General features: G+C 40.3%; 2 protein-coding genes across 2 annotated transcripts; one reads left to right on the top strand and one right to left on the bottom strand.

Moving 5' to 3' along the window:
- Positions 1 to 6330: 6330 nt before the first annotated feature.
- On the bottom strand, positions 6331 to 11750 carry rpl7 (ribosomal protein L7). Its single transcript, XM_079259740.1, has 7 exons — positions 11728 to 11750; positions 11136 to 11235; positions 10883 to 11049; positions 9967 to 10104; positions 7775 to 7884; positions 6715 to 6930; positions 6331 to 6373 (listed from the first exon to the last, which is right to left on the bottom strand). The coding sequence occupies exons 1-6, from the start codon at positions 11739 to 11741 to the stop codon at positions 6722 to 6724; spliced, it is 738 nt and encodes a 245-aa protein (XP_079115866.1). The 5' UTR covers positions 11742 to 11750; the 3' UTR covers positions 6331 to 6373; positions 6715 to 6721.
- Positions 11751 to 13636: 1886 nt separating this feature from the next.
- rdh10a (retinol dehydrogenase 10a) lies at positions 13637 to 24167 on the top strand. The gene is made up of 6 exons (XM_079259496.1): positions 13637 to 14179; positions 14409 to 14644; positions 20650 to 20748; positions 21779 to 21924; positions 22612 to 22743; positions 22844 to 24167. Exons 1-6 carry the CDS (start codon positions 13894 to 13896, stop codon positions 22965 to 22967), a joined length of 1023 nt encoding a protein of 340 aa, XP_079115622.1. The 5' UTR covers positions 13637 to 13893; the 3' UTR covers positions 22968 to 24167.
- The last annotated feature ends 1662 nt before the right edge of the window (positions 24168 to 25829 follow it).

The following is a 25829-nucleotide window of genomic DNA, read 5'->3' as shown; positions in this document are numbered from 1 at the left end:
AAGTGTTGGCAAAGTTAGAATTTGGCAGACAGGCCACATTCTCTGATCTCTGCTGATAATGTTTACTGGCATGACATCAAGTCAGGTGTAACAGTAACACAACCGAGCTTTTCTTAACCCCAGCATGAGCAGAATTGGGTACCCAGAAGTGCCCCAGTAAAAAGGCAAAGATTTGGTTACTCATTTAAGCAGCAATGTGACCAGCAAAGTGTTTGGTAATAATTATGCAGTCAGTGACACCTGGATGCTTGTTAACAGCAGAATTTTTTTACCTTACTTTTAGAATCCCAGTGGTAGCTGATCAAATTAAGAACTGTACTTTTAGTCCCAGCGGTTAGACTTTGGTGAAGCTGCAGTGAAATGACAAACCGCTTGTGGGCAGGCCCCCAGAACAGCTCTTATTAAAGACCTCATTGTTGACTGTTTGTTCCAGGTCATTTTGTTTCACTACACTTGAAAGGGACAGTAAAAACCCTGGAAGAAGAGGGAGACCCGGCCTCCGTTTGAGCCTGAATACAGCCCCTTCTCATAGCATGAATAAGGGGATAGCTCTGTGTTTCTAGGTCACTGTGTGTCCCTGAAATGAACACCTCCATCCAGAGGGAGGGGAGAGACACAAACAGCACCTGACATTTGACAACATCTCATTTGTATTTAATAGGGAGCTCCAGGATTCGCTACCTGAAATTAAACACAGTTGACAGCTTAGTTTTAGAAAGACATCCAGCCTTTGCTGACTACTCCCTCTCTCTCACTGTAATTTAATCAAACAGAAATTTCCTAAAAAGAAAAAAGAAAAGATTAAAGAAAACTTTTTTACAGTCTTTCTGTTTGCCCAGGATATGTCATCTTGTGGCCCATCAGCCTCCACTCTAAATTATATCTATGACAGACTGCAGGACACTCCTATTGTCAGATAGTCAACCATTGTAACTTTATTTCAACATGTCATTTTCAATTATGGTAGCAAACTAACTCAAAAGGGAATTGAGCAGAACAACCAAAACAACTTCATCTTGAGCCTACAGCAGTATTTAATAAACATCTGATTCCCATTTCCTCTTTGATAATATTTAATACACCATTTAGATTTAAACACTTTTTCTAATTTTCATCATTGAAGAAAAGAATCTAGTATGCAATTTTTGAATGGCAAAAGCCCCTGAACCTTTGAGATTAATGACTAATTCAAAGGTTAAATCAGGCTAATTTTTTTTTTTTTTTTTTAATTAGCGTGATGCCAGGTGCTTTGTTTTGAATAAACTGCAGGGATCCCTAAAAGTCTTGAACAATGTGAACCCAATTTGGGACTCAAACTCATTTGTATAAAAGAAAATGTTGCAGCTTCAGACTCCTACTGGTGGTGGTAGTGTCATGATTTGGACCTGTATGTTTTTTTGTTTTACTCTTTTAATTATTTTGTATATAAACAGGATTTCTGGGTAAAAAATAGTCTGTCTTACACGAACAAACTCTGAAGAAAAAGTGTCAAGACATTTGTTTTGGACTGGAAACTCATGAGAAATTGGGTCAAGCAGCGTTCCAGAACATGTAATAAATTAAATTCCTGAACATACAACAGGAATAAATGAAAATTTTTACCTCAGGGTCTGATTAGGTTCTGTTAATCACTCATTTGCTCCTGTATGAGCCAGTTTACCCAGTAACCATGTAGTTAAGTCTTTTTCTTTTCTCTTCAACACAGGCTGTTAAATAGATGTTTTATTCCACTTGTTTGCGTCACAGCAATAAGGATGTGGCTGATCTATGTGCTCAGTTTATTGGGATTGTTGTTCTGGGCATGAACCTTTTTAAATAACTTAAATAACTTGAATAAATAAAATGAAGCTCATTTTGTTCCTAAACAAAAGACAGCTGAAATGACTGCTGCCTTTGTCAAATACAATGAACAAAACCATTCAGAGACACAAGCTGCCACCCGTAGAGCAGCAAAACTATGAATTATGTGGGAAAGTACCACATTCTGGGATCTGGGGGCACATTTTTGTTTTTGTTTTGCAGACACAGAAAGCAGATAACATTTCATAGCATCTTCACACACCATGTTCTGGTGGTCAATATGTATGTGGAGTGAAACTTCCTCTATTAGCCAGTGTTGCAATAGAACAAAAACAGAGCTTTTTAAATAACAAAAATAAATTTATTTTATTTCAGGAAGACAATTAACAAGGCACAATAAGGATTTTGTTCAACTCTGCAGTATGTACATAAACTGGACATTTTACTTACTAAACAAAGCTGAAATAAGAGTTTGAAATGTCTTGTAATTTAAGACTCAAGCTGGACAACATTTGCAGCATAGTGATCATACAACGTATGGCAGTGTTACTAAACAACCATTTACAAGCTATTAGAATGAAAAATAAAAATTCTTTTCATGCAAATGTTGGGAGGAAACCTACTGACAACTGTGTGCCAGGCTAAAGGATACTTAATAGTCTTCATCAGTACTTATTGTGAAAGCAAACGCTGCAGTTTACCAGTCAACGCTACTCGTAAGTGCTGTAAAAAAGGGTCAGGAATCCCAAAATGTGAGGACCAGCCATGTTAAACAGCTGACCAGTATCACAGAGGACAAACACGCAGTCAGGACAAGCCACTGAAATGAACAAGGTGCCCTTAATGTTTTAATTTTTCCGGTTGTTGGCACAGACTCAAACGTTTTTATCCTGGACCGCTGGGATTCAGAAGGAGGTGATTGTCAGGACGGAGCTTTTCTACATTTCCTCATTTTCTTGAGATTTTCTTGTCTCACTGTCTCCCCTTCCAAAGAAGACAGTTCAGATATTCGGTGGATAAAAGAGCGAGGGGCTCCGACCATTGGGTCCGGATAGGACTGGCCTGCATGAAGACAAGCAAGAGGAGGAGAAAGAGATGGAAAAACAGGAAATGGAACAATGATAATTTCTTTAATATTCTATGACATATGCCCTTAATGCATTAACACTTTAATAATGCTGTTACAAAGCTCAAACAGTCTTTTTTAGGTTTTATGCCATATCATAAATAAATAACTCACTTTTCTGATTGTCTTTAACAGTCACTGGGTGGTAGGTTGGATAATTCACCTTAGGCCTGCAGAGCAGAGGGGCAGCAGAGGTGGCATAGGTCTGAGACACAACTGAGCGAACCATTGATTGGTGGGATCAGATTTTATTTACAAAGCCAAAATTACCTGCTAAGCTTGGAGTTCTCCACGGGGAAGGTGTTCCTGCCATTGAGGACTAAAGTGGTGGGAAAGAGCATGGCTGGTCTGGTGTTCTCCTCATATTTTCTGGGGTAACTGGAAGACAGATAAAAAATATAATGAGCACACTGACAGTTTAACCCATTTATAGTCTGAAGGAGACCTGCTTTTAAAAGACAAGGTGAACATCCAGCTGTTTAGTGTTGTAATAAATCTGATTTTGTAAAACATGAGTAAAAAACATATATGCAAATTGACTTTCTAAAACAATTGTTGCAAGTCTAAATATGAGTGTTTTTATCAGCTGCTTGACAAGAAACATGGTCTCTGATCTGGTGAAGGTCCAATTAAATCTATAGAAGATGTCCTAAAGAAAACAAACAAATCTCCTGCAGCTCCCTATGAGCTGTGCAGCTGCCTGTAGACATACTGGAGAAATACTATGCATAAAATTGTCCAATGTTTATCCACTGATTACCTGAAGGTGAAGGGCCGCCCTGCATGGCTCCGGGAGAGCTCCTTGGAGAGGCTGAAGGGATGCAGGTTAGTAAATCTGTGCACAGGGTAGTCTATTGGCAGTGGAGGAATGGAGGTTCGGGTCCTCTCTAACCTCGCACCTAATCAAGACAACGGTAAGCCTGTCAGTATACATGAGATGGAGGAAATCATTCTCAAGAGAATATGGCAATGAAGGGTAAAGTTATACTGTCAATGATACTTTCAAGGATCTTCTGAAAGACAACTTGTGCTCATAATGCATGATGACGACTCCCTCTGGTGGCAGTCCCTCTACACACCCGCCACAAGTTTTAAATTGCAGGACATTTTTAATGCGAGATGAGAATGAAATCCATCCATCTCCTCACAGGTGTAACAGTGAATGGAGGACTTGTCATGTACTTCTTACATGATTGATCAAACAGGAAATGCCTCCCGCCGAGGTCCGTGTCTTGATGAATGATTTCTGACTCCAGTCTTTTGTCTTCAGGTAAATTTGGTGTCCTACATAGATGGGGAAAAAAGACAAGCAAATATCAGCACATGATGATATTAATATTGAGAAATCCAGAATATTGATACATACATTTAGGTTTGAAAATATCTTGCCACTAACACCATGGCTATTTAAGCTTTTAAAGTCTGACCTAAAAAATGAGGGGAAAGCCAATTTTTGATTAACCCAAAGTCATTATTTGGCCCTTTAAAATAAATGTGACAGAAATATAGGTTATTTAGTTATTGTATTTTTGCCATGTGATAGGTCAAAATTACTGTAATGTAGTCTTCTACTTCCTGGTATCCATTAGGGGGCAGGAGACAAGTACCACGTTGTATAGAACAGGGTTTTGAGGAAATTTATACATTGAATTGATGCAAAAGGTCTCAGAAAGGGCATGTATGGAATATGATACGTTTGGATTGACAGGGCCAAGCTGAAAGGGTCATCCGTAATGACCAACCTATGATTACCCAGTTCAATCATGAAGAGCTTACCACAATGAACAAAACATTTATAAGTCTGAAGAACAGAATAGCCTGGTTAGGAAGACCAGCTTGGAAACATTGTTTGGACAGATGACACGGTCAAAGCACATGACCCAGAACATGCATCATCTGTTAAATAAATATACAGAAGTGGTGCGATGCAAAGGCAGGTTTCCAATGACACCAGGTCATTGTGTTTATTGATGATGTGGTAGAAAACACGAGCATCCAGATGTGTCTGTTCTGAATAACCCAAATGCATCTATGTTTCTCATGGATGAAGAATGACCCAAAACATACTGGGATTGTAACTTCTTGGTTTTAAAAGTAAAGAAGAGGAATATTCCACATTGGCCAACATATTCATCCAATGTATTCAGTTCATTTTGTACTTCTTGGTGCATCAGAAATAAAGTATTTCCTTTACTGGCAAAACTAGACTTCCAGACAAATGCTGCATGTTATTTATTAAATTGATCTGAGCCTATATATATGTGAATACTGCTCTTCTGTGTTGTAAATATGAAGACTCTTATAAAACTGGTTCTGCTCTTAAAGCCCAAACTCAGACACAACTGTAACTTGCATTTCTTTCAGTAGTCCATGTCCAATATTGTAAACCAAATTATCTAGTAAAATGCCACAAATATGTCGTTTCTTTAATTTGGTTGATACTTTAGGCTCCACGGAAGGACGTCACATCGTAAGGAAATAAAAGTACTCGCAATGAAACATGCGCTTGTTCTGATAATAAACCCCTAACCTGTCAGTCTCACTTTCAGATTAAATGATTTACCTGTGAAGTGTCGTGGTATTTTTCTGGCTTTAAATATATGTACACATCTTACCCTCCAACTACGAATCGGCTCAGCAAGGCTTTTCCATCCCTGTATCCTGCAACAAAAAGGCGCTCAGTGCTAATTTCAAACAGTTAAGCTAGCTGCCTGCGTCTGAATCAGTCTTGTATGTATATTGATTGCTGGCGCTGACTCACTGCTCCAGGGTTGCATTACAGGAAACTTCATATGATTCTGCCTTAATGCTGCTCGTCCGACACCTGCTCCCACCCCGAAGGTCCTGTACGTCGGGTATCCGGATGCATCAGGGCCGCGCTGGTTGCAACTCGAGTTGCTCTCGGACATTAAATTCTTTGCGGTAGGTATCGATACGTTTACCCTGTAGGTCATCATGTTGGAGCTCCTGTACAATTATTAACTGTAGACATTACCTTACTGTACAGACAAACCCCACCATAATGAAATGTTACTTGGTTTACGGTAGCTATCCCTGAGAAGTAAAGCTAAGCTGCAGCTTGCTGTGGTGAAACATAGCCGAGTCGCTGTCACCATGGAAACAAGCTTCATTCCCCGCAGCCTCTTTAATGTCGTTTCTCACTCAAGTAGATGTTCACATTTCAGCTGAACCATGGTTTTAACCTAAAACTCCATTTCTATATTTTAAAATCACATTCCCATGTAATATGGAAGCTATTTTAAACCATCATTGGTGTTTGTAATCTTAAACCTTAATTGTAAATTATTGACAATTTTTTAAAGGTTTAAAGACTTTACTATAAAAGATATTGATTTCAATGTATGATGCATTATCACAACGAAAAAGACAATGACAAAGACAGGTATTTTCCACGTTTTTATTGTACATTTTGAGTCCTTAGAAAACCTGGAAAAGAAAGAAAAAGAGCATTTGAAAGAGTTGGTATGGAAGCTACCAAACATTTTTCTTAGGCTGTTAATCATCAAACAGAAACAAAACATTTATTTTCAGTCACCACTATTTATTTAGACAGCCCCTTTGCACTTCTAAAATTGAACAGTTAGACTTGTTCAATGTTTGGAAGTTATTTTAAGTTCAACTTCTTAGATGTGGTTTCAGACATGATTGGCTTATTTTCAGCTGATTTTCACCATAGTCGATAAGATGGGGAAAAAAGAATATGCATCATTAACCACATCTCAGAGGTTGCATTCATTTTCAAGACCTGAATATTTCTTAATACTCACCATAAATTTAGTTCATCCTTCGGATCAGTCTGTTGATCTGGTCTTCCCTGTTGCCAGCGTCACCTCCCTCCACAAAGTGTGTGGTCTTCTTGTTCATACCACCACGAGGCGAGGACAGCTTGAAGGGCCACAGGAAGTTGTTGGCAGGCTTGAAGTTCTTGCCAACTGTGTAAATCTCATGGATGAGGTCCTCCATGCAGATGATGCCATACTTGCCTGCAGATTTAAAAAAGTCTATGCTGTTTACACACATGAACACCAAGACAGTTCAGGCAAAAATCTGGTCTAGTCTTTGTCTGCAGTTGGTCCTCACACAAGCAGATCACAAGCTGCAGTAATTCACATCCTGTTTATGTTACATGTATGAAACTGAAGACCAAGTATTATTTATCTGCTTTGTTCCAGTTCCGATGGGGGACACAAAAGAAAGTGACACACACAGTTGCTAATGTGAACAACAAATGCTCTAGACTGACAGCTGATATGTTTGTAAATTGCCTTGTCCACTGATACTTCGGAGATTTTACTGGGCCAGGCCCAGGCCCAGGCCCAGGCCCAGGCCCAAAAGCAGCTTCAAGCAAACTGATATAACTAAATATGAGAATATATATGTAAACAACATCTAGGGCAGCTATGGCTTCACAGACCTTTCCTACAGACACAGTGAGAAGGACATGTGAATAGTGCATTCTAATTTTAGAGGATGCAGTTGCTGGGGCAACAATAATGGGCATGGTTTAAAAGTTGCTATAATCACACGTTGACAAACTTTTTTCTGGTTCAATCTTCTCATAACTTAAATGTCTCAGACCCTTGTCTTCAGACAACAGTCTATCCTTTGATGCATAGAGCTCCAAAGTCAGTTCTATTGAATGTTAGACTTGCATGTGGCTTCAGACACAACTGGCTAAGTTTTTTTTCTTTTTTCTCACCAAAGTCGATAAGACGGGGAAAAAAGTGTACATCATTAACCACATGAAGTTTGAGTCTGAAAGTGTGAATCATTTATTGTTCACTAAAAAAAATGTTATTTAGAGAATATTAAAAGAAGTTATCTTACCAAGGGCTTTCTCCACCAGAGCGTTGTCTGTGAGGGCAATGCGCTGTTTCCTCATCCTGCCATGGCCACGTTTGTAGATGAGCTCACGCACAGACTTCAGGTTGGGGTATCTTGAGGACAACAAATGAGTAAAGACTAATTAAACATGCTTCACTACAACATTGAAAATGTTCCTTTTTTATTAACTAGACAAATAAAAATATTTTCCAAAATCTATGAAATGCTAAAACAAGCACTGATGTTTAATTTCCTCTTTTTTGCACTATGTTGGAATATTTACAACTTGAAAATAACACAAAGCCCATCACTTCACAACACATTCACACAACTCGGTTATATTCAGTGACTACAAGTGACAAAGTAATGTTTATGTCTCAACACAACCAAACTACAACAGATAAGTGCATTGATGGACAATGATGCCCAACCTGTGGTCCCCGACCCTGTAAGGGGGGCACCAAATTCACAGGTGGCATGGGAGACCAACTCAAAAAATGGTTGTAAAAAAAACTGTCAAATGTACAAAAGGTTAACATTCATACAGATGTGGAATGCATTACTGCAAATAAAACAGGCTGGTGCCACTCTGTGTACATCTTCACACCCCAACTTACTCAGTAACTTGTTTTACTGATGTCCCATTTGTACCATCAGATGAAACTTGAGTAATTATGAGTGTTGGACTGGTACCATTACAGAGTTAAAGATAGAGTCCCTTGATATTGATGATTTAATTCAAAATATGTATGTGAATTCCAACAAAAAGTTTTAATTTTCAAAGAACTCACTGTTGCACCCAGACTAGCAGCAACGTAAGGTTCTCTGCCCACTAAGTGTGAGAATAAGACAAAATACAAATCGGTTGTCTAAAGCCACATTCTGGCGCAATTGGTTTTATCTACTGACCACATTTCATTTGTAGTAATTGCAGAGATTGATGTTAATCCTGTGCAAATCAGCCTGGTTGGTTATATGCGAAGTAATAATCCCCTACAAAATAGCTACTATATTTGGCTAAAGTCAGAGGTCCTGAGATAATGATGATGCAATGCAAATAGACATCTCTGTGATTTGGTCAGAAATGGGCAGATTTGATACGCGGCTTGTCAGTTTGTTTTCTGCAAGCATTTATTTCCATTTTGACAAAGACTGGAGGCTGGAGTATTTTGACAGCTTTTTGGGCTCCACATCAGAAAGACCTTTGGCTCCAAAAGACTAAAACGAAGCAACGTAGGGTATAAATGGTTAGCCTGGCAAGCCAGACTCTCTTGCTGTACCAGTAGTCTGGGGACTCACTCGTATCAACCGATTTCTAGGGCGGGACAAACAAGTGCAGAGTAAACCAAACAATGTCCGTAAATTTCAGGTAATTCTCAGACTTTAGTTATCCTTCGCAAATGCACCACAGAAAAAGACACACAATGGGTATATTGTCTATTATTTGTGGTTCCCAGGTAAAAACTAGTCATCAGAATAAAATGAATAGGGTGTAAGTGGTGTGGTTTATGTTCCTTCAGAAAGGAGGTTGGGAACCACTGACTGCATGTTTTTTTCATCACATTCTTTGTTACAAAGGAAGGAATGTAGGAAAACCATTACTAGGATGCTTAACATTTCAATTTCCCCTGTTATATATTCAAACTAGATTCATTGTGTTAACCCTCAATGTTGCTGAACAGCTATATTACAGGTGTCAAACTCTAGTCCTCGAGGACCAGTATCCTGCAGGTTTTTGTTGTCTCCACACCTGACTGTAATGAATGAGATTGACAAGAAGATGAGGGATCCATTTGATTTGAATCCGGTTTGTTGGGGCAGTGAAACAACAAAAACCTGCTAGATATCAGCCTTCAAGGACTGGCGTTTGACACCCCTAATCTATACTAAAGATAATACAGATGTGAAAATGTGGACACCAGGTTGAAAATGGCATCATGGAATGTGGTTTCAGACTGAACTGGCTTAGTTTCAACAACTTTTCACCATGGTCGATATGATGGGGAAAAAAGTTTAGCATCATTAACCACAATCCAGACCAAAGGAGGAAAAATAATTCATCTATTTGCCAACTAGCTCAGTCTAAACTTGCATTGACTACTTAATTTCTCTTTATGAAGTCAAAACAACACACAAACCAAAGCTGAAGATTATTTTTCTTCCTAAACGACTACATCTAGTCATGACAACCTTACCCCCAAGCAATGTAAGGCTCTGCAATCCTCAGCATGTTGATTGAAGCCTTGTTCAGCTTGACGAACACACCATTGAAGATCTGGCGCAGACGGAGCAGCTGCAGAACTTTGCGGACCTTTGGGCTGACACCGTTGATACTGGAAAACAAACATTTACTGCATATTAGTACATTAACAAATCATTAAGAGCTTTCTAATGACATTGCTGACAGTGGTTTCAGTAAATAATTGGCTTAAGATACAGACTTGTATCACCATGGTCGATAAGTCGGGGAAAGAGCTTGCATCATAAACCACTCAACTGTAAATTCATACAGTATATTGGCATGGATTGCTACTTAAACTTCATGTGGCTTTTCTATGTAAAAAGCAGACAAATTATTACCCTTTACTTTAAATCAAACATCACATCATCACATCTGCCACAATTACTTAATCTTACGCAAATGCAATATAAGCAGTCATTTATAAGTATCATTAAATTGTTTAATTGTATAAAACCTGCATTTCTAAAACATTCTCAATCTTAGCTTCACATGTTTGCTCTAATTTAACAGCAATTTGAAATGGTCATGCCTTCTGCAGCAGAAACAAATGACGTTCTATTATACAAATAGAAAAAAACAACTTTGGTGTAGGATATGATCATCAACCATCATGCAGGCATGATCCCCTCATTTACTTCATGAAAGCAGCCATAATTATTTGATCAAATGCCAATGGAAAGCATTAACTTGAAATCAAGCTTATGAATTAAAGATGTAATGTATGGTGACAAAAAAAACTGAAAATCTGGGGGCAACACAGTGACAATTGGTAGGTAGCCATCTATTACTGGTAAACTCTAAATTGTAGCAATCCATGACGTTCATGTAGTTTACAAAAGTTCTGTCAACACAAAATGAGAGCAACAGACCCTCTGATCCTGATGACAAAGGCCAGCTTGGGCTCAGATGGAACATAGAAGTTTCCCACTTTGCGAGCCATTCGTGCTAAACGGATCTCGCGCCTGTACATCTGCCTGTACTCCTTGTGGTACTTCTCAGCCCTCTTGAAGATCAGTTTCCTGGTCACTTTGCGCTCCTGAACAGAACAGCATATATACAGGCGGTTTGTGAGCCTATATGAGGTAACTTCAGTCGTGCAAGAGCAACATGCAGTTCACTTACCTTTTTCTCAGCCAGCATCTTCTTTACGCGCATGGCCTTCATGGCGGCGAAGGCCTTTCGCCTTTTTAAAAGGCTCTCAGGGACCGCCGGAACTTTTTTTCTGTCGATAAATTAAGATGTTAGGACAAATGAGATACTGTATTAACAATGTCTCCAGGAGTGATCATTTAATTGCTGAACTGAGGAGTGGCATCCTCGCCGCTGGTTGCTAGCCTTGCTAGCCTTTCAGTAGCCGGCTTCTTTGAAGATGAGCAATACTTAAGACTGACAAGACGACACTAAGCAAGTCCCAGTGTAGGATCTTGATAACCTAATAATATATACCAGCCTTTTAGCTCATCATCATTCATAGAAACAATGCGCTTGTTAAGCCTCACGGAAACTGAAAAGACAGCCATGTTGTACGCTGCTGTATGGACTCAATCTATAACTTCTGGTGACCATAACAACGGTAAATGTTCATCATTCTGAACAATAACACCACTGACTGAATGTTTAGGAACTAAATAACTAAATAGTGGAGTAGGATGTTAAAATGTGTCTGTTTCTTTACTGGATGGGTTCAGATTTTAAGTCAGAGGCCAACACTCACTCTGCGTCCGCCATTGCGATCACCGAGAAAGAGAATTTTTCTATTGCGCATGTGTGCAATAAAGCATTTAGGACCTGTACTAGGTGTCTTTCCCGCTGCCTGACAAGTACTTTTCTGATTTCTCCTTGATGTGCTACACTGATTTGAACTAAATTTTTTTACTATTAATATAAATTATTATTATTATTATTATTATTATTCAAATCAAATCAAACTGTATTTGTATATCACTTGTCATACAAAAGCATATTAAAGTGCTTAACATAAAAAAAAAAAAAGCAGTTTCACATTTAAAAACACACAGACATGTTACCCACACACGCACTCAACCCAACTCTTCCCCTGACCATTGATGCCAAAAGGAAAAGTCATAACGTTAGAATTCTGTCATCTTATATTATTATTATTATTGACACAGAAAACATCACTTAAACATATGCGTATAATACCAATGTGATTTAAATTATTATTCAAGTGAAATCTATTACACTTTTTTCTTTATCTCCATCTTTCGTAAGTATGTAATGGTCATGCCTTCGATAGTCCAGCAGAGGACGCAATTGCCTAACATACACCAGGACCAAGAAGCATCTGTAGTGCTTCGCAGGAGGAAGGTTGTTTCCGATGAGTCGGTCTCATTCAGACGATAACCAACATACATAACACATTCACAGTCACTGTGATTGTTATGAAACCCATTCATGTCTCTGGGAGCCATTTACAAAATCATGGGTCCAAATCATTCATTGAGGAACAAACATTTAATTTAATTATATTCTCCACCTTTTTTAAAACCATTTATTCATTCACCTTAGTCCAATCAAGGGTTATATAAAATGTTTATTTTCAAATTAATATTAAAATTTAAATATTTTGAAAGCAGACAGTATCAGTGTTTTATGAAAATTAAACTGGTTTCAAATAGTTGTCGTTCTGTTAAGACTGGAAAAAAAATCTTTTTTTTTCTTTTTTTTTTTTAAGGAAAATGAATGTTTTCCTGCATCCTGTATCTTGACTGTATCTAGGATTCTTCTATGAGATGTTGTCACTCTCCCATCAGATACGCCCACCACACAGTTGGCAGAGGTTGCAAAACATCGAAATAATGTAAGAACGAACGAACCAAAGAAATTGCTTTTTTTTCAAGAGTTTGCATTCCTTATGTTCCTGCTATTATGCAGAGGGCATATTATTTATTTATATTCCATTTCATTGTGTTTATTTGTGCATTGGTTCATATTGTATCCCACTGAGCAGCCCTTTAAACAACTATGTGTACGTAATTTGTGAACACTTTCACTTTCCACCACTTTCACCGCCAGCTACAGTCTTCAGTGTGCAATGGACATTTAAAATATTGACTCAAGTTCATTGTTGTGTTTAATGGATAAACAGCAGGACATAATGTGAGAATATTAGTGGATGAAACTTTCTTTTAATGAAATAGTTTCTCGCTTGAATGAACGAACTGGACTCGCAAGATGTGGTCTGACATGAGCTGTTTTGAACTCTGCGTTTCTTGTTGGGAAAGCTGGGTTATAATTCATATCCTTAACATCCAAATTAACCGTTCTCTGCTTTATCAAAACTAAGAAAGGATAAAATAAATCGGAGTATGATGGTGTAAAACCGCTGCACAGTGAAGTGATTTGGAGAAGCAGCGGCTTCTAAATTCAATTTTAATCGGTCGCTTCTATGCAAGAAAGAAAACACCGCAACTGATTCGTGTTCAAATATTTGAGCTTATCACCTCTTGAGTGTAGTGATGGAACCGGCATTTCATTCTGACAGGCGCTGGAGGCTCGCTCCCATTGGGTCAAGCGTTGATGGGTGGACTGCATAAATACGGAGATGTGTCTGAGGATGAGATGAGTGCTGGAGCGGCAGCAGAGGGGAAAGGACGCTGAAGTCTGTGTAGCTGCTCGTTACTCACTGCAGCTGTGTAGTTAAAGTGGCATCTGGACTCTGACTGAGCAACGTTTCAAACCTCCTTTTAACTAATAAACTGGGCTCTGGCACGCGCCTTTCCACCACTTTTCCGCACCAGCGCAGAGAGTTCGGTCGGCGGAACCCTCCCCATCTGCCGCAAACAGGTTAGAAGAAGGAAACAACCCGTCTGTGCGTCTCTCCTTTTGCTTATTTGAATTGATAGAAAGCTCGACCAAGATGATGGTGATCATTGCGGAGTTCTTCGTGGTTATTCTGAAGGTGCTTTGGGCGTTTGTAACTGCCGGGGCTAAATGGGTCGTGCGACCCAAGGAGAAGAGCGTGGCGGGACAGGTGTGCGTGATTACAGGGGCAGGAAGCGGCCTCGGGCGGCTCTTCGCCAAGGAATTCGCCCGGAGACGAGCTATATTGGTCTTATGGGACATAAACAGCCAAAGCAACGAGGAAACTGCGGAGATGGTGCGGAAGATATACCATGAATTGGACACCCCCATCTCTAAAGACGGTAATTCAGCTTAATTGTCATTCTGCATTGTTTATGAAAAGCTCAATTATAGCTAAAGGATGCAGTGTTGGGAAAAGCTGCAGACACTTCAAGTTGACTCAAAGTAAGCAAAACAGTAGAAAAGTTGACTTTTCAGACAGATAAAAGTAAATTATGTCATCTTTTTGGCTATTTCTGACCAATCTTTTTCCACTTTATTACTCCTGTTTCCATCCGTCTTTCTCCACAGGACCTGTTGGAGGGGTGGAGGAAGTCTCTACTTTCCAGCCTCAGGTCTACACTTATGTGTGTGATGTGGGAAAGCGTGAGAGTGTGTATTCTACAGCAGAGAAGGTGCGTCGCGAGGTGGGAGAGGTGGACATACTGATCAACAATGCTGGAGTGGTCTCTGGTCATCACCTGCTGGAGTGTCCCGATGAGCTGATCGAACGCACCATGGTGGTCAACTGTCACGCACATTTCTGGGTGAGCTGATGCAGAAGATTTCCCCCCCCCCCCTCTCCTCTCTCATAACCCCAAGGTCTTATCTCACCTGTGTGTGAATCTCAAAAATCAAAGGCGCTTGTGTGTGTCTGTACATCTGTGTGCATCCACAGGAGAGAGGCAACATATGACCATAAATAGCCATGTTGCATGTTTAGATTTAAGCTCCAGTAGGTTTTCTCTTTGCCAGAGGAAAGGCACGAGTTTGACTTTCATAAATCTTGGGTTGGTTTTTTTGGGGGGTTTTTTTGCGCAGGCTTTGGTAACCCAAGTTATTGATGATCACTGAGCTATGTCAGCCCCTTCCTCCTTTTTTTTTTTTTTTTTTTTTTCCTCCTCCTGACATGTGCGATGGAAGCCGGGCTCCTCATGCGGGTTGGATCTGCCTCGGATCAGCTCAGCACATTTTGTTGGCAGGTAGTGATTTGATGTGTATCAGATTTGAGTCTGGCTCTGTTCCTCGGGCCTTTCTGTGCCTACTCATCTCCAAAGCTATGCTGACTCGGAGGGAATATGTTGCACTTCAGATAAGCGTGAGCTGAGGCGTCAAAGGTGTGTTGGTTAAATTGTTGGGGAAGAGGAAGGTGGTGTCTTCAAGCTGCCATGGGCAATTTAGAAATTGAGCGATTGATGGTGGATGTTTCAGCAGGACCATTTTCTTTTAGCATGGAAGAAACCTGACTGGAAGTTTGTTGCTTGGCAACCAGCTGTTGTGACTATGCATAATCAATGTTTGTTTATTTTTATTCTCCCTGTGGAGGATTGTTTTTTTTATCTTGTTACTTTGCTCGGAATTGAGCATCACTTTTCCGTCTAACATCAACTAAGGAAAACTATCCATGTTTTAAAACTTTTTTTTTTTTTAATGTGAAGGGCTACATTTCCAAGTAATGCCATGAAACCAGTGATTTGAAGCTTCCTAATTGAGCATGAAAATCTCTTGTGTTGTCAGACAGGTTGTGCATTTCCTCCATTCATGTGCCTCTCTGCTGGCTATCTCTGTTCTTTTTACATCCAGGATTTGGAGTCAGGATCCAGTGGTTGGGTGGCAGATTTGGGATTCTTAATAGAGGACTGTGTTTGTGTTCTCAAGTATTCTATGGAGAGCGTGGTTTCTTTCGGGGTGGGGTGGAGAAGGGAAGCAGATGAAAGAAGGATTTAATGAATGGCGACAGCGAGAATGGAGGATGTGGTTCATTAACGACACAAGCTGGATGAATAGAGCTTAGACTAACAGAGACCTGTCCACTTTCTTCTCTTACAAACATGGTGCAGTTACTGCATGCAGGTGGTACACTTCATGAACAACAGGTTTAAAGGGGGTTAACGTGTGGTTTGTGATTAATCAGACAACTTGTTTTTTTTTTTTGTTTGTTTTGGGGTTTTTTTTAAGGCCGAGACATTCAAAGTTTGAAGCGGGTCTACAAAGATGCATGCTTCAAAGAGTAATGCGTGTTTATTTGATTTCCTTATGGTTTACCGAAGGATTCTTTTTTTTCTTTTTTTTTTTTTGTTACAAGAAAACTGTTTATTTATAAGCCTTCAGCCTGTGACATGAATGGCTTTGGGTGAAGTTTGAAGCGGCCAATAAAACCTCCTGACAATTATTAGAATATTTCAGACTTTGTCTTTTAAAAAAAAAAAAAAAAAAAAGTTAAGTTCAAGGTTACCTCCACACCTGTTGGGCATAACTGGATGTAAAATAAGGTGAGGGTAGGTTGTTTTTTTTTTTTTTTGTTTTTTGTTTTTTTTTGTGAAAGTTCTCATTTTGTTTTGGGAATAAGCAGGGCCGGATTACAAGTGCACAGGCCCCTGGGCCCAGAGTGTTCCAGGGGCCCCCTTCCCCACCGCAACATTGTGAAAATTGTGAATGACTGAAAAAACATTTCTAACATCTCTCACCCAGTGGTACCAATCTCACTAGACACCATGGTGTAACTGTCTGGCTTTTATGTACATTTTGTTTCATGTCCAAACTGCTGGTGTTTTCCCTACATGGGCCGCAAGCGGGTGTGGGCCCCAGGACCTGTGCCCTTAAGGCCCATTGGAAAATCTGGCCTTGGGAATAAGGAAAGAAAGGAAGCTAAAGCAGGAAACTGTAATTGTAGCATCTGCCGAAGTGGGCCAGTTTGGAGCCTTCACCACTTCTTCTTCTCCTCCTTCCGCAGGCCTTTCTGACTCCTCCCAACCTGATTGGAAGGCAGCGGGTGCAGCTGCATGGGAGTCACCGAGGCCAGCTTTATTCACCCGGCACACACACACCATGATTCAGTCCTTTTTTTTTTTCCTTCCAGGTTTTTATGAGGCAGGGTGAATTTGTCTGACATTTAGATTACACCAGATGGTCATTTATGATGTTTGCGCCTCTTGTAATTTTTTTTTTTTTTTTGTTTGTTTTTTTTTTTTTTTTTTGAGTCATACTGGCACTGGGGATGTGTGGTCATCTTGCTAGTGACACCAGTGTTTGTGTTTTGGGAATTAGTAAGTATCCAGTGTAGTAACATGAAAGGAAGTCATCCTCAGCATCTTGAGTTGGTTATCCAACAGGTGGTTTGGAAACGGCAAATATTCCAGTCCCTTTCCCGGAGATCTCACCTCTGTTGTATAACAACGCGAGTGCTGAATGTGGCGGGAAAAGGGCAGCGGAAAGAGGGGAAAAAAGGCAGTGCCATCCCATCTACAGGCAAGGCGAGAGGGTAATGGTAAGCTGCTGCTGACCCACTTTATCTGACAATTGGTTTCTTGTCTGTGGATCAGCTTGACAAGATGCCAGGCGACAGGAGCCAAGTTCCACAGGCCGCATTCCTGCTGTAGCCAGAGAAAGGAGGCAGCCAGGCAGAAGGGTCCTACTTGAACGGTTTTATAAGGGCCCCTCCTTAAGCCTGGTGCACCTGTACCTCCTTCATGAGACTAGCCATCCCTCATGCCTTGTGCACGTACCTGCTCAAGAATCAAAAGTGGGATCTGGGTTGTAGCGAATGACTGTTTCAATCTGTGTTTCCCTGCAGACTCTCCCATCCATCAGACATTTTTTTGCGGTTGAAATATCAGAAAATGTGGAAAAAATATCCATGATACTCCCAGAGGTTTCAAAGTTCTTAAATGGATCAAAGCATTTTTGCTCTTTTTCTCATCTGAAAATTGATCATCCAAAAAGTCAATTTGAATTAGTGCAGCCCGACTGGATTAAATATTAAGAGAATAAGCCAATACCGAACATTTAAACAAACTTATCATGAAACAACCTCAAACACAAGTATCAGTGTTTACAGCAGAACTTGTCCCCAGATGGGCTTTTGTTACATTAAAAAGAATTTTTTTTAAAAATAAATAAAAAAAAAAAAAAGCTGAAAGCTGTAAAAATACACAACGTGTTACAATTCAGATGAAAACCAAGGTTGAATAAAATGATGCATGACTTTGCCAGTATGACAAAAGGCTAACCGTGGTCGGGGTTTTAGATTCTCTCATCTACTTCTTGGCTGAAATCTGATTGAATATTTGGGAAGAAAAATACAAGAAATAAAATTAGTTTCGCAGATGGAAGGACTTTGTGAAATACACGTATTGGATGCTGAGCTCTTCGTTGAAGCTGTTGTCTCTTGTTTACTGGTAAAGTCTAACTGGGATGAGTGTAACAGCGGCCGACTTCTTGGCATGGTTGCTGCAATGTGAACAAACTGCGTCAATCATCCCTGATGACCACTAAAATTAACCCGGCCCAATCAAGTTCCACGATCTGCAGCAGGATCAGTCAAGCTCTTGTTCTCAGGCGCTTTTCTTTCCCTCTCCTTCCTTCTCTCATCCAGGAAGAAGTCAGCCCAATTAAATGGCCATCTGGTCCTACGCAAAGGCCAATATTTTGTTCATATTCCTGTTGGTGAGGCGTTGGTGCTAATGCAGCCTGACACCCCAGCTGCAAGAAGCTTTGTGTGGCTTAAATGCTCCTGGGGGCACGCACCAATTAGGGGGTGCAGCGGGCAGGGCACCCTCACTTGGGCCAAGGAGGCCCGGCTGTGTCAGCGGGTAATTTAGTGGAACAAGGGAGCGTTGAGACCCAATTACGGCAGCTCTGATGTAAGACACGAGCCCCCAGTTGCCTTCACACATTTTGTGTCTGAGAGGTCAGTGGGGGTCATACCCACATGCCAGAGCTGCCATGAGAAGCGGGACATCACGGTCGGGTGGGAGAGAGATGGGACAGTTTGGTCCATCCCATAGTTGGGGGAACAATCTATTGGTTCTACTTTTATTTGTTTTGTTTTTTTAAGACCTGTCAGCAAAACTGTCCAGTTCCATCTGCATGCTGGCTCTAACTGTAAAGCATTGCACCATGTCGAGGTGTTCCCTGCTCTCTGCAAGCTGCTGTGGGAGTGGGAAACTTTGACTTTAGTCAGGTATGGGCATATCTTATGGTAATGCTTTATTTGCACGCGACTCCCCTTTCCTCAGTTGCTGCCATTCTGGTCTGCAGAGGCTGTTCTCAGCATCTGCCCAGGCCTCATGTTGTCTCTCCCCTTTTTTCAGGCCCCCCTTTTTTTTATTTATTTTATTTGAGTTGAATATTGCAGTGACCTGCAAATTTATGTCCTAGAAAAGTGCAGATGTTTGGAACTGAGTCAGATCAGTGATACCTGACTGTGGAATAAACTCTAGAACAATGAGGTCATTATTTCTCACAGCAGCCGTTTTCTGTGTAAGTTTGACTTATTGCTTCCAGTTTTATTCACCTCAACAAGGAGAAAAGCATCTATACACAGAAGACGAGTCTAACAGAGATTACACTATAAATCGCCAGGTTGGATTCAGTTAATCTTTGCATGCCGTTTTTAATGAGGCTTCTCCTCCCATAGCAGCAGTTTGATGGACTGTACCACCTGGTACCAGGCTCAGTTCTCCCCTCCTGGAAGTGTTTATGAACGAGGCTGGACTGTTCTTGCCAAGTTTTCAAACTGTACCAATTAATACAACTGACTTTATTTTATCAGATTTATTAAGAAATGACATTCAACAAATGCACTTTTTACTTTGTACAGATTACTCTATAATTTATTTTCTTACAAGTTAAGAGTTGAATGTCGGCGCTTGGTGTTTACTTTGCACATCAAGTAACATTTCAGATGTTGTAGACTTTGTCCTTTTACCATGGCAGCATATGTCTGACTTAAATTATAAGCTGAGCCGCCAACAAAAGGCTTGCTGCTTCTTTGCAGACCTCCTAGTGGGAGAGTGATTGGTCAGTTCCTATCACTGTTGTCACATGTCACACCTGCTGATTGGCTCATGCTGTGTCCGAGGCAGCGCTTAAATCAGCATATCCAGAATGAGGAATAGATTTGTGGGATTATTTGCGATATATTTGCCACATGATGTTCTCACTGGACAAGCCGGTGGAACCTCTCGGGCTCCCTCGGCTCTGCGGTTAGACCCTTTTCACTGCCGAGCTGGCCTCGCTTGTCCTCGCTTGTCCTCCCCGGATCGTTCTGCTGACTGCTGCTCGAGCAGGGCACAAGGCTGTGCTGCTGGATGAGTCTGAATTGTATTGTTTTGAAGTGTTGAGTGAGCGGAGGCCTGCGATTGGTGTTGTCACCAACTCTTTAGTGCTTGGCTCATGGACAGGCACCAGATCTGTGTGGGAAAAGAAGGGATTGCACCGCAGCATCGCACACAGCATGTGTATATGCGCAGCTTCTGTGAAAACCCTCACCCTCCTCCTTTTCAACATCCAATTCATAAAGGATGAAACTTGTAAATCTTAAAGTGCTATACCTCCACTGCCTTTTTTTTTTTTTTTTTCCCCCTCCCCAGTTTGTTATGAATTCTCATTCAGACGCCTCTTTCTGCATCACCATGGAGAAGGGAAAGAAACCAAAAGGGGGGGAAGGCAAAGAGGATCAAAGAACTTTGGCACAGACAAACTGCACAAGTGAACTAACCTTCCTCTTCCCCCCCCCTTTGCCCTTCTGTCTCCTCTGTCCTTCCCCCAGACCACCAAGGCGTTTCTCCCCAAGATGCTGGAGCTGAATCACGGTCACATTGTAACTGTTGCCAGCTCCCTTGGTTTATTCAGCACAGCTGGAGTGGAGGTTAGTATGATACACAACAACACATACACATCCCATCGTTCCCACCATCTAAAACCAGTCCTTGTTTTTTTTTTTTTTTTCCTCCACACCCATCACCATGCCAGCTAGCATACTGAGACCAAGGAGGTTAGGCCCCCTTTCTCTGGTTGTCCCTCCACCCGTTAAATTAAGGAACACAGATGAGCATTTGGAGTCTCTTAGAGATTCCTTTATCTACAGCAGTGGGGTGTGGGGGGGCCCTATTGGGCATTGGCCCTGGGGCCAGCATGAGCTGACAGCTCCCCAAGGGACAGAGACATCTTCATCACTGCTTTGTGAAAAACGCAGTCTTCACTCAGTATTCAGCTCACAGCTTCTTTCAATTGATATGGTTTTCCTTGTTTTTCTTATTTAATGCATAATAAAATATTTAGTTGGGGGGGGTCATTTATCTCCATAACCACTGAGGGAGTAAGCAGCCCTTCCCCATGAAGGTTTTATTTTGATAATTTCAAACGGTGTTTTTACGTTGCGCCTTAGCTGGAAATGAATGAACCAACCAGGCTACTGTTTCTTTTGGCTTTTACAGTGGCGTGGTTTTTTTTTTTTTCATAGGTACTAAAATGCATTTAAGTTTCGTTAAACCATGATGGTTCCTGGAAATGCCTCAAGTCCAGTTTCAGACGTGAGCATTATTTTTATTGAAGCCTTTGCCTGTCGTGTGGGCGGAGGTAAACCTTTATCTTTTCCGTGTTTAGTGACATGCATCTGTGTTTGTCCAAGACCACGGCGAACCACATCAAAACCTTTCCGCCTAGCGAAGCAGCCTCCTGATGCACGGCAGAAGAATGCAAATGAAACCGTAGAACAGCAGTCAGGCTCACACAGGGTTCTTTTTTTTTTTTTTTTTTTTTTTTTTTGTGGCCGTATCATTAACAGCAAGGAGAGACCTCTGAGCCCATGGGGCATGTTTGATAATGTTTTCTAGACCCCAGGTGAATGCAGAGGGGGTTTCACAGGACTAATCTGTTCTTTTCGTTATTCCCTTTAGGATTACTGCGCCAGTAAGTTTGGTGCCATTGGGTTCCACGAGTCTCTCAGCCATGAGATTAAAGCATCTGAGAAGGACGGCATCAGCACAACTCTGGTGTGCCCTTACCTGGTGGACACAGGAATGTTCAAAGGTTGCAGGATAAGGCGAGTTTCAGCAATAAACCAGCCAATATAACCATTTGTAGCTCTTTTTTTTGTAGCTCTTTAAAACATCTTGCATCTGGACTTGGTTTATCACTTGTAATCTTCACGCTATAAAACTGCCTCCAAAAAAACACAATCTGGACTTCAAAGCAGCAGATAATAGTCTGTTAGTTTTCTTTCTTTCATAAATGAGTTGTACTCCATAAGTCAACACTCTGCTTAAACAAAGAGGGCTACTTTTCGTTCCCAGGGGAAAACCTCAACAACAGGTGCACCTGGTGTACACTCCCGCCCCCTTCCTCTTTTCCAAGCTGCTGCTGTAATAGTCCTCACTTTGTTTGATGGCTGCAGTCCGCAGGTGGCTTTACTGTCTCACCCACCCGCCCCAGCATTTAGGAGTAATCACCGCTGCTGCACACATGCACTTTGTCACCAGTATCACTTTATTCAGACTGGGCAAAGCCTTTTGTAAAGTGCACAAAAATGCACTTGAGATAAATGGAAACTGAACCCACTGAAAGCCTTTCCCACTCAAGTTACTGAATTAATTCAGTCATAACTGGGTTTTTTTTTTTTTTTTTTTTTTTTTTTTTTTTTTTTAAGACACATTTAACCAGTTATACAGAATTTGATGCATTTCCTTGTATTTTGACATGGCAATAATGATCTTTGTCTTCCCTTTCTCAGGAAGGAGATTGAGCCTTTTCTGCCTCCCCTGAAACCAGAGTTCTGTGTGAAACAATCCATGAGGGCCATCCTCACAGACCAGCCAATGATCTGTACACCCCGCATCGTCTACATGGTTAACTTCATGAAAAGGTAAGCTACCTCCTATATTATGCATATTAATGCAGCTGCATCAGCCTATTTATAAAGCATACTGCATCTTTCATTACTAAGTCTCATCCTGTCTCCACAGCATCCTGCCCTTCGAGGCCATCGTGTGCATGTATAGGTTCCTAGGTGCCGACAAGTGCATGTACCCTTTCCTAGCTCAGAGAAAGGAGGCAATGAACAACAACGAAGCGAAGAATGGGATCTAGGATGGAGCTGCTTGCAACAGGGGCATTTAAATAAGCAAGCACGAGGAAACAACCACTGAGGATGAAAATGGGGAAGTTGAAAAGAAGAAAAGACTTAATCTAGACTTGTGCACTTGCATTGAGCAAATGCAAAGGTTTACCATATTGTTCCTCTGGAACAAAGAAAGCTGTGTTCTACACAAAGGTTTATTTGACTTTTCTTTTTTGTTTTGTTTAAAAAAACCATCTTCTATATCCTGTCACTAGTTTTGAAATCATACAGAAAAGGTATCCAGTAATTAACTATTTACGCAATGTAGTCACCAGCCTTATCTAGTGTCATTGTGGAAATATACAGTACGTTACTGTCCAAACAGTAATCTGTTTCACTTTTGTTTTTGTAGATGTGCACTGTAATTTCAGTTTTTCTAATGTAAATCTTTTTTTTTCTTTTTTTTTTTCTACACTGCCAGCATTTCTGTGTAACGTTTAAAAAGGCCCAGCATCTCCGTACGCAGAAGCTCGTTTTTAGTCCAACCTGCACAACAGAAATTCAAGCTTGTTCACCATTTTAAAATTAAAAAGAGAAAAAAATGAGACATTATCCAGTTTTTATAGTTTGCCGTATCACACTCTCTCTTTGAACTTAATTTAAAGACATGTAGCATCTTTCGGTGTGGCGTAGGCTTTCCAAATGGGACATTTACTGCCCAGGCTGTGGCAGGTTGTGTGGAGGATTTTTTTTTTTTTTTTTTTTTTTAAATTTCTCATTTGTCTAGTTTCCAATATCTGTGGTGTTGTAAAAAAAAAATGTTACCAATATTGTTTAAAAAGAGTTTTTAGCTCCAGTTGAAACCGCTGTCCCGACACTAATGTGTGGTTAAGGGAAATTATTGGTGACACTAGATTTCCCCTTCACCTGAAAAGAAAAAAAAATTAAGAGATGGGGGGGGGGAGAGAGTATCTAGGACCCCCAAGTTAAAGTGAAATGTATATGTATAAATGTTGTAAACACTTCCGTGTCCCAAAATATGTGTCCCACCCCATTTGGCTGATGTATGAATATTTTATACCCTCCCATTTTTCATAGTTTCAGCCACAGTACATTCCAGCAGGCATCATTCCTTCAGTCAGTGATGAGCCTAAATTTTCTACCTCTTATTTTATTTTTTGTTTTGTTTTGACTGTATAACATAAATCTTTTTGTAATATTCTGAAGACTGCTCCACAGAGCAAACGTGGTTCCAATGTTTAGTGTATCTGCCTAACTTAAATTAATAAAGTGATTTAGATTATTACATGGTGTGTTGTGATGCTTGTAAGAGTTGAGCTAAACTGAAAGAAGACTGGAATGGGTAGTTTTCCTCCATTCTTTCCATACTTGTATATTCTTTTTTTCTTTTTACACCTGAAATTTTTAGCCTTCAAGCCTGCTGACCCCGCTTCCAATCATACTTGCGCTGATGAATTTCTTGAATGTAATTTTCATTGTTGGGATTACCCAGACCTTCTCTTTTGTAAGCAGCTACTCTTTAACTGGTGTATCGGTGTCACTGTCCTCCCACATTGTGCCACGACGGTGAGTCAGGCAGCCTTTAGATATGGGTGTTGGCTTAAAAGGGTCAGAGTTATTTAACTTAGTAAGTAAATATACTGTATGTGTAGGACAAAAGGGAGGGGGGGGGGGGGGGGTCATATGACATCTGTGTCAGATGTGTTACAGAAAAAGGGAAGAGGATGTAAATCATCTTGTGGTAGTAACAGAGAGGTTTGCAGGAAGTCACAGCTTATGAGTGGTACAGAATAAGAATGAACATGCTGGTTTGTGTGTGTGTGAAATGCTAACAAGCACCACTAACTCTGAGAAAGCCTCCAACCGTCCGCCATACAGCACCATCTTGGAGCAGGACAATGAAATTACGACAATTTCTTGTGCAGCTGTTATGCAGCTGACCTTTTTCCTCCCCAGAGGAAAACAAGAAAGACTAATTTCCTAATTGGTGTCAGCAAAAATGTCATGAGCTAGATTCAAACTCACATGTTCGAACTGCTGAGTTGTTTGCAGTGCTGGAGCTGCCTTAATAGGCCACATCTTTGACTATTTTCTGAGGAATGAGAGGTTTTACAGACTTAAACTGCACTTTTTACTCACAACTGAAAGTCTGCTGTGAACACTTGGACTTTTTCAGGCTGAGGGATGCAGCATCAATGATTAAAATAAAGTTCTAATTTATCATATGTGACAGTTTTATATTTTATTTAACTTTTTCTCTTAATGGTTGAATTTGTCGATGAGGCACAAACCAGATCCAGGAGTTTACAATGTTTACTACATAAAAGTAGTATACAGATTCTAAAAATAAATCCAGGTATAAACTGAGCAAAGAATTATAAATTCTTGAAATCGAATCAATAAATGAATGCATTTTGAAAACAAATTCTAAAAAGAAAAGATTCAATAACCTCACAACAAATATAAAAAAAGATCAATTATCAAAATAAATGAAAATACATAAGGTAAATTCTAAAAACAAGCACATGAGCAGATCTATAACTTGTAAAAGTTAAATTCTATTAAATTCAATGACTAAACAGTGAAAACAAATAACATATATAAAAAAGACAGTTAAATGATAAAAGAAAAAAAAGGTGCATAAAAACCTTTTAATCAAACAGATAGTGGAAAAACAAACCTGTTTGAACATGCGATTTGCTGCACTTCTTCCGTTTGCAGCGTCCCTGGTTTTTTTTTTTCCAGAAACCAGCTTGGATTTATTTCTGTGTCCTACTGCTTGTGTTCAGAGGAATCATTAGGAGTGGGCCAAGCCATCTAATCCATATCTAAAGCTCTCACTGGTTTGAGCCTCGGCTGTCTGGAGGTTA

Source organism: Telmatherina bonti (genome assembly GCF_933228915.1).
Source record: "Telmatherina bonti genome assembly, chromosome: 20".
Classification (NCBI taxonomy): Eukaryota; Metazoa; Chordata; class Actinopteri; order Atheriniformes; family Telmatherinidae; genus Telmatherina; species Telmatherina bonti.
The sequence above is the reverse complement of the archived record's forward strand: the minus strand, read 5'-3'. Positions and strand labels throughout refer to the sequence as shown.

What these genes read in the sequence shown, in the direction of transcription:
- rdh10a (XM_079259496.1), top strand. Translation starts at nt 13,894, where the DNA reads ATGATGGTGATCATTGCGGAGTTCTTCGTGGTTATTCTGAAGGTGCTT. An exon ending in CACCCCCATCTCTAAAGACG is followed by an intron (nt 14,180 to 14,408) that starts GTAATTCAGCTT and finishes CTTTCTCCACAG; the next exon opens with GACCTGTTGGAGGGGTGGAG. An exon ending in TTCAAAGGTTGCAGGATAAG is followed by an intron (nt 21,925 to 22,611) that starts GCGAGTTTCAGC and finishes TCCCTTTCTCAG; the next exon opens with GAAGGAGATTGAGCCTTTTC.
- rpl7 (XM_079259740.1), bottom strand. An exon ending in AGATGCTGGCTGAGAAAAAG is followed by an intron (nt 11,050 to 11,135) that starts GTAAGTGAACTG and finishes TGTTCTGTTCAG; the next exon opens with GAGCGCAAAGTGACCAGGAA. An exon ending in GAGCCTTACATTGCTTGGGG is followed by an intron (nt 7,885 to 9,966) that starts GTAAGGTTGTCA and finishes GTTGTCCTCAAG; the next exon opens with ATACCCCAACCTGAAGTCTG.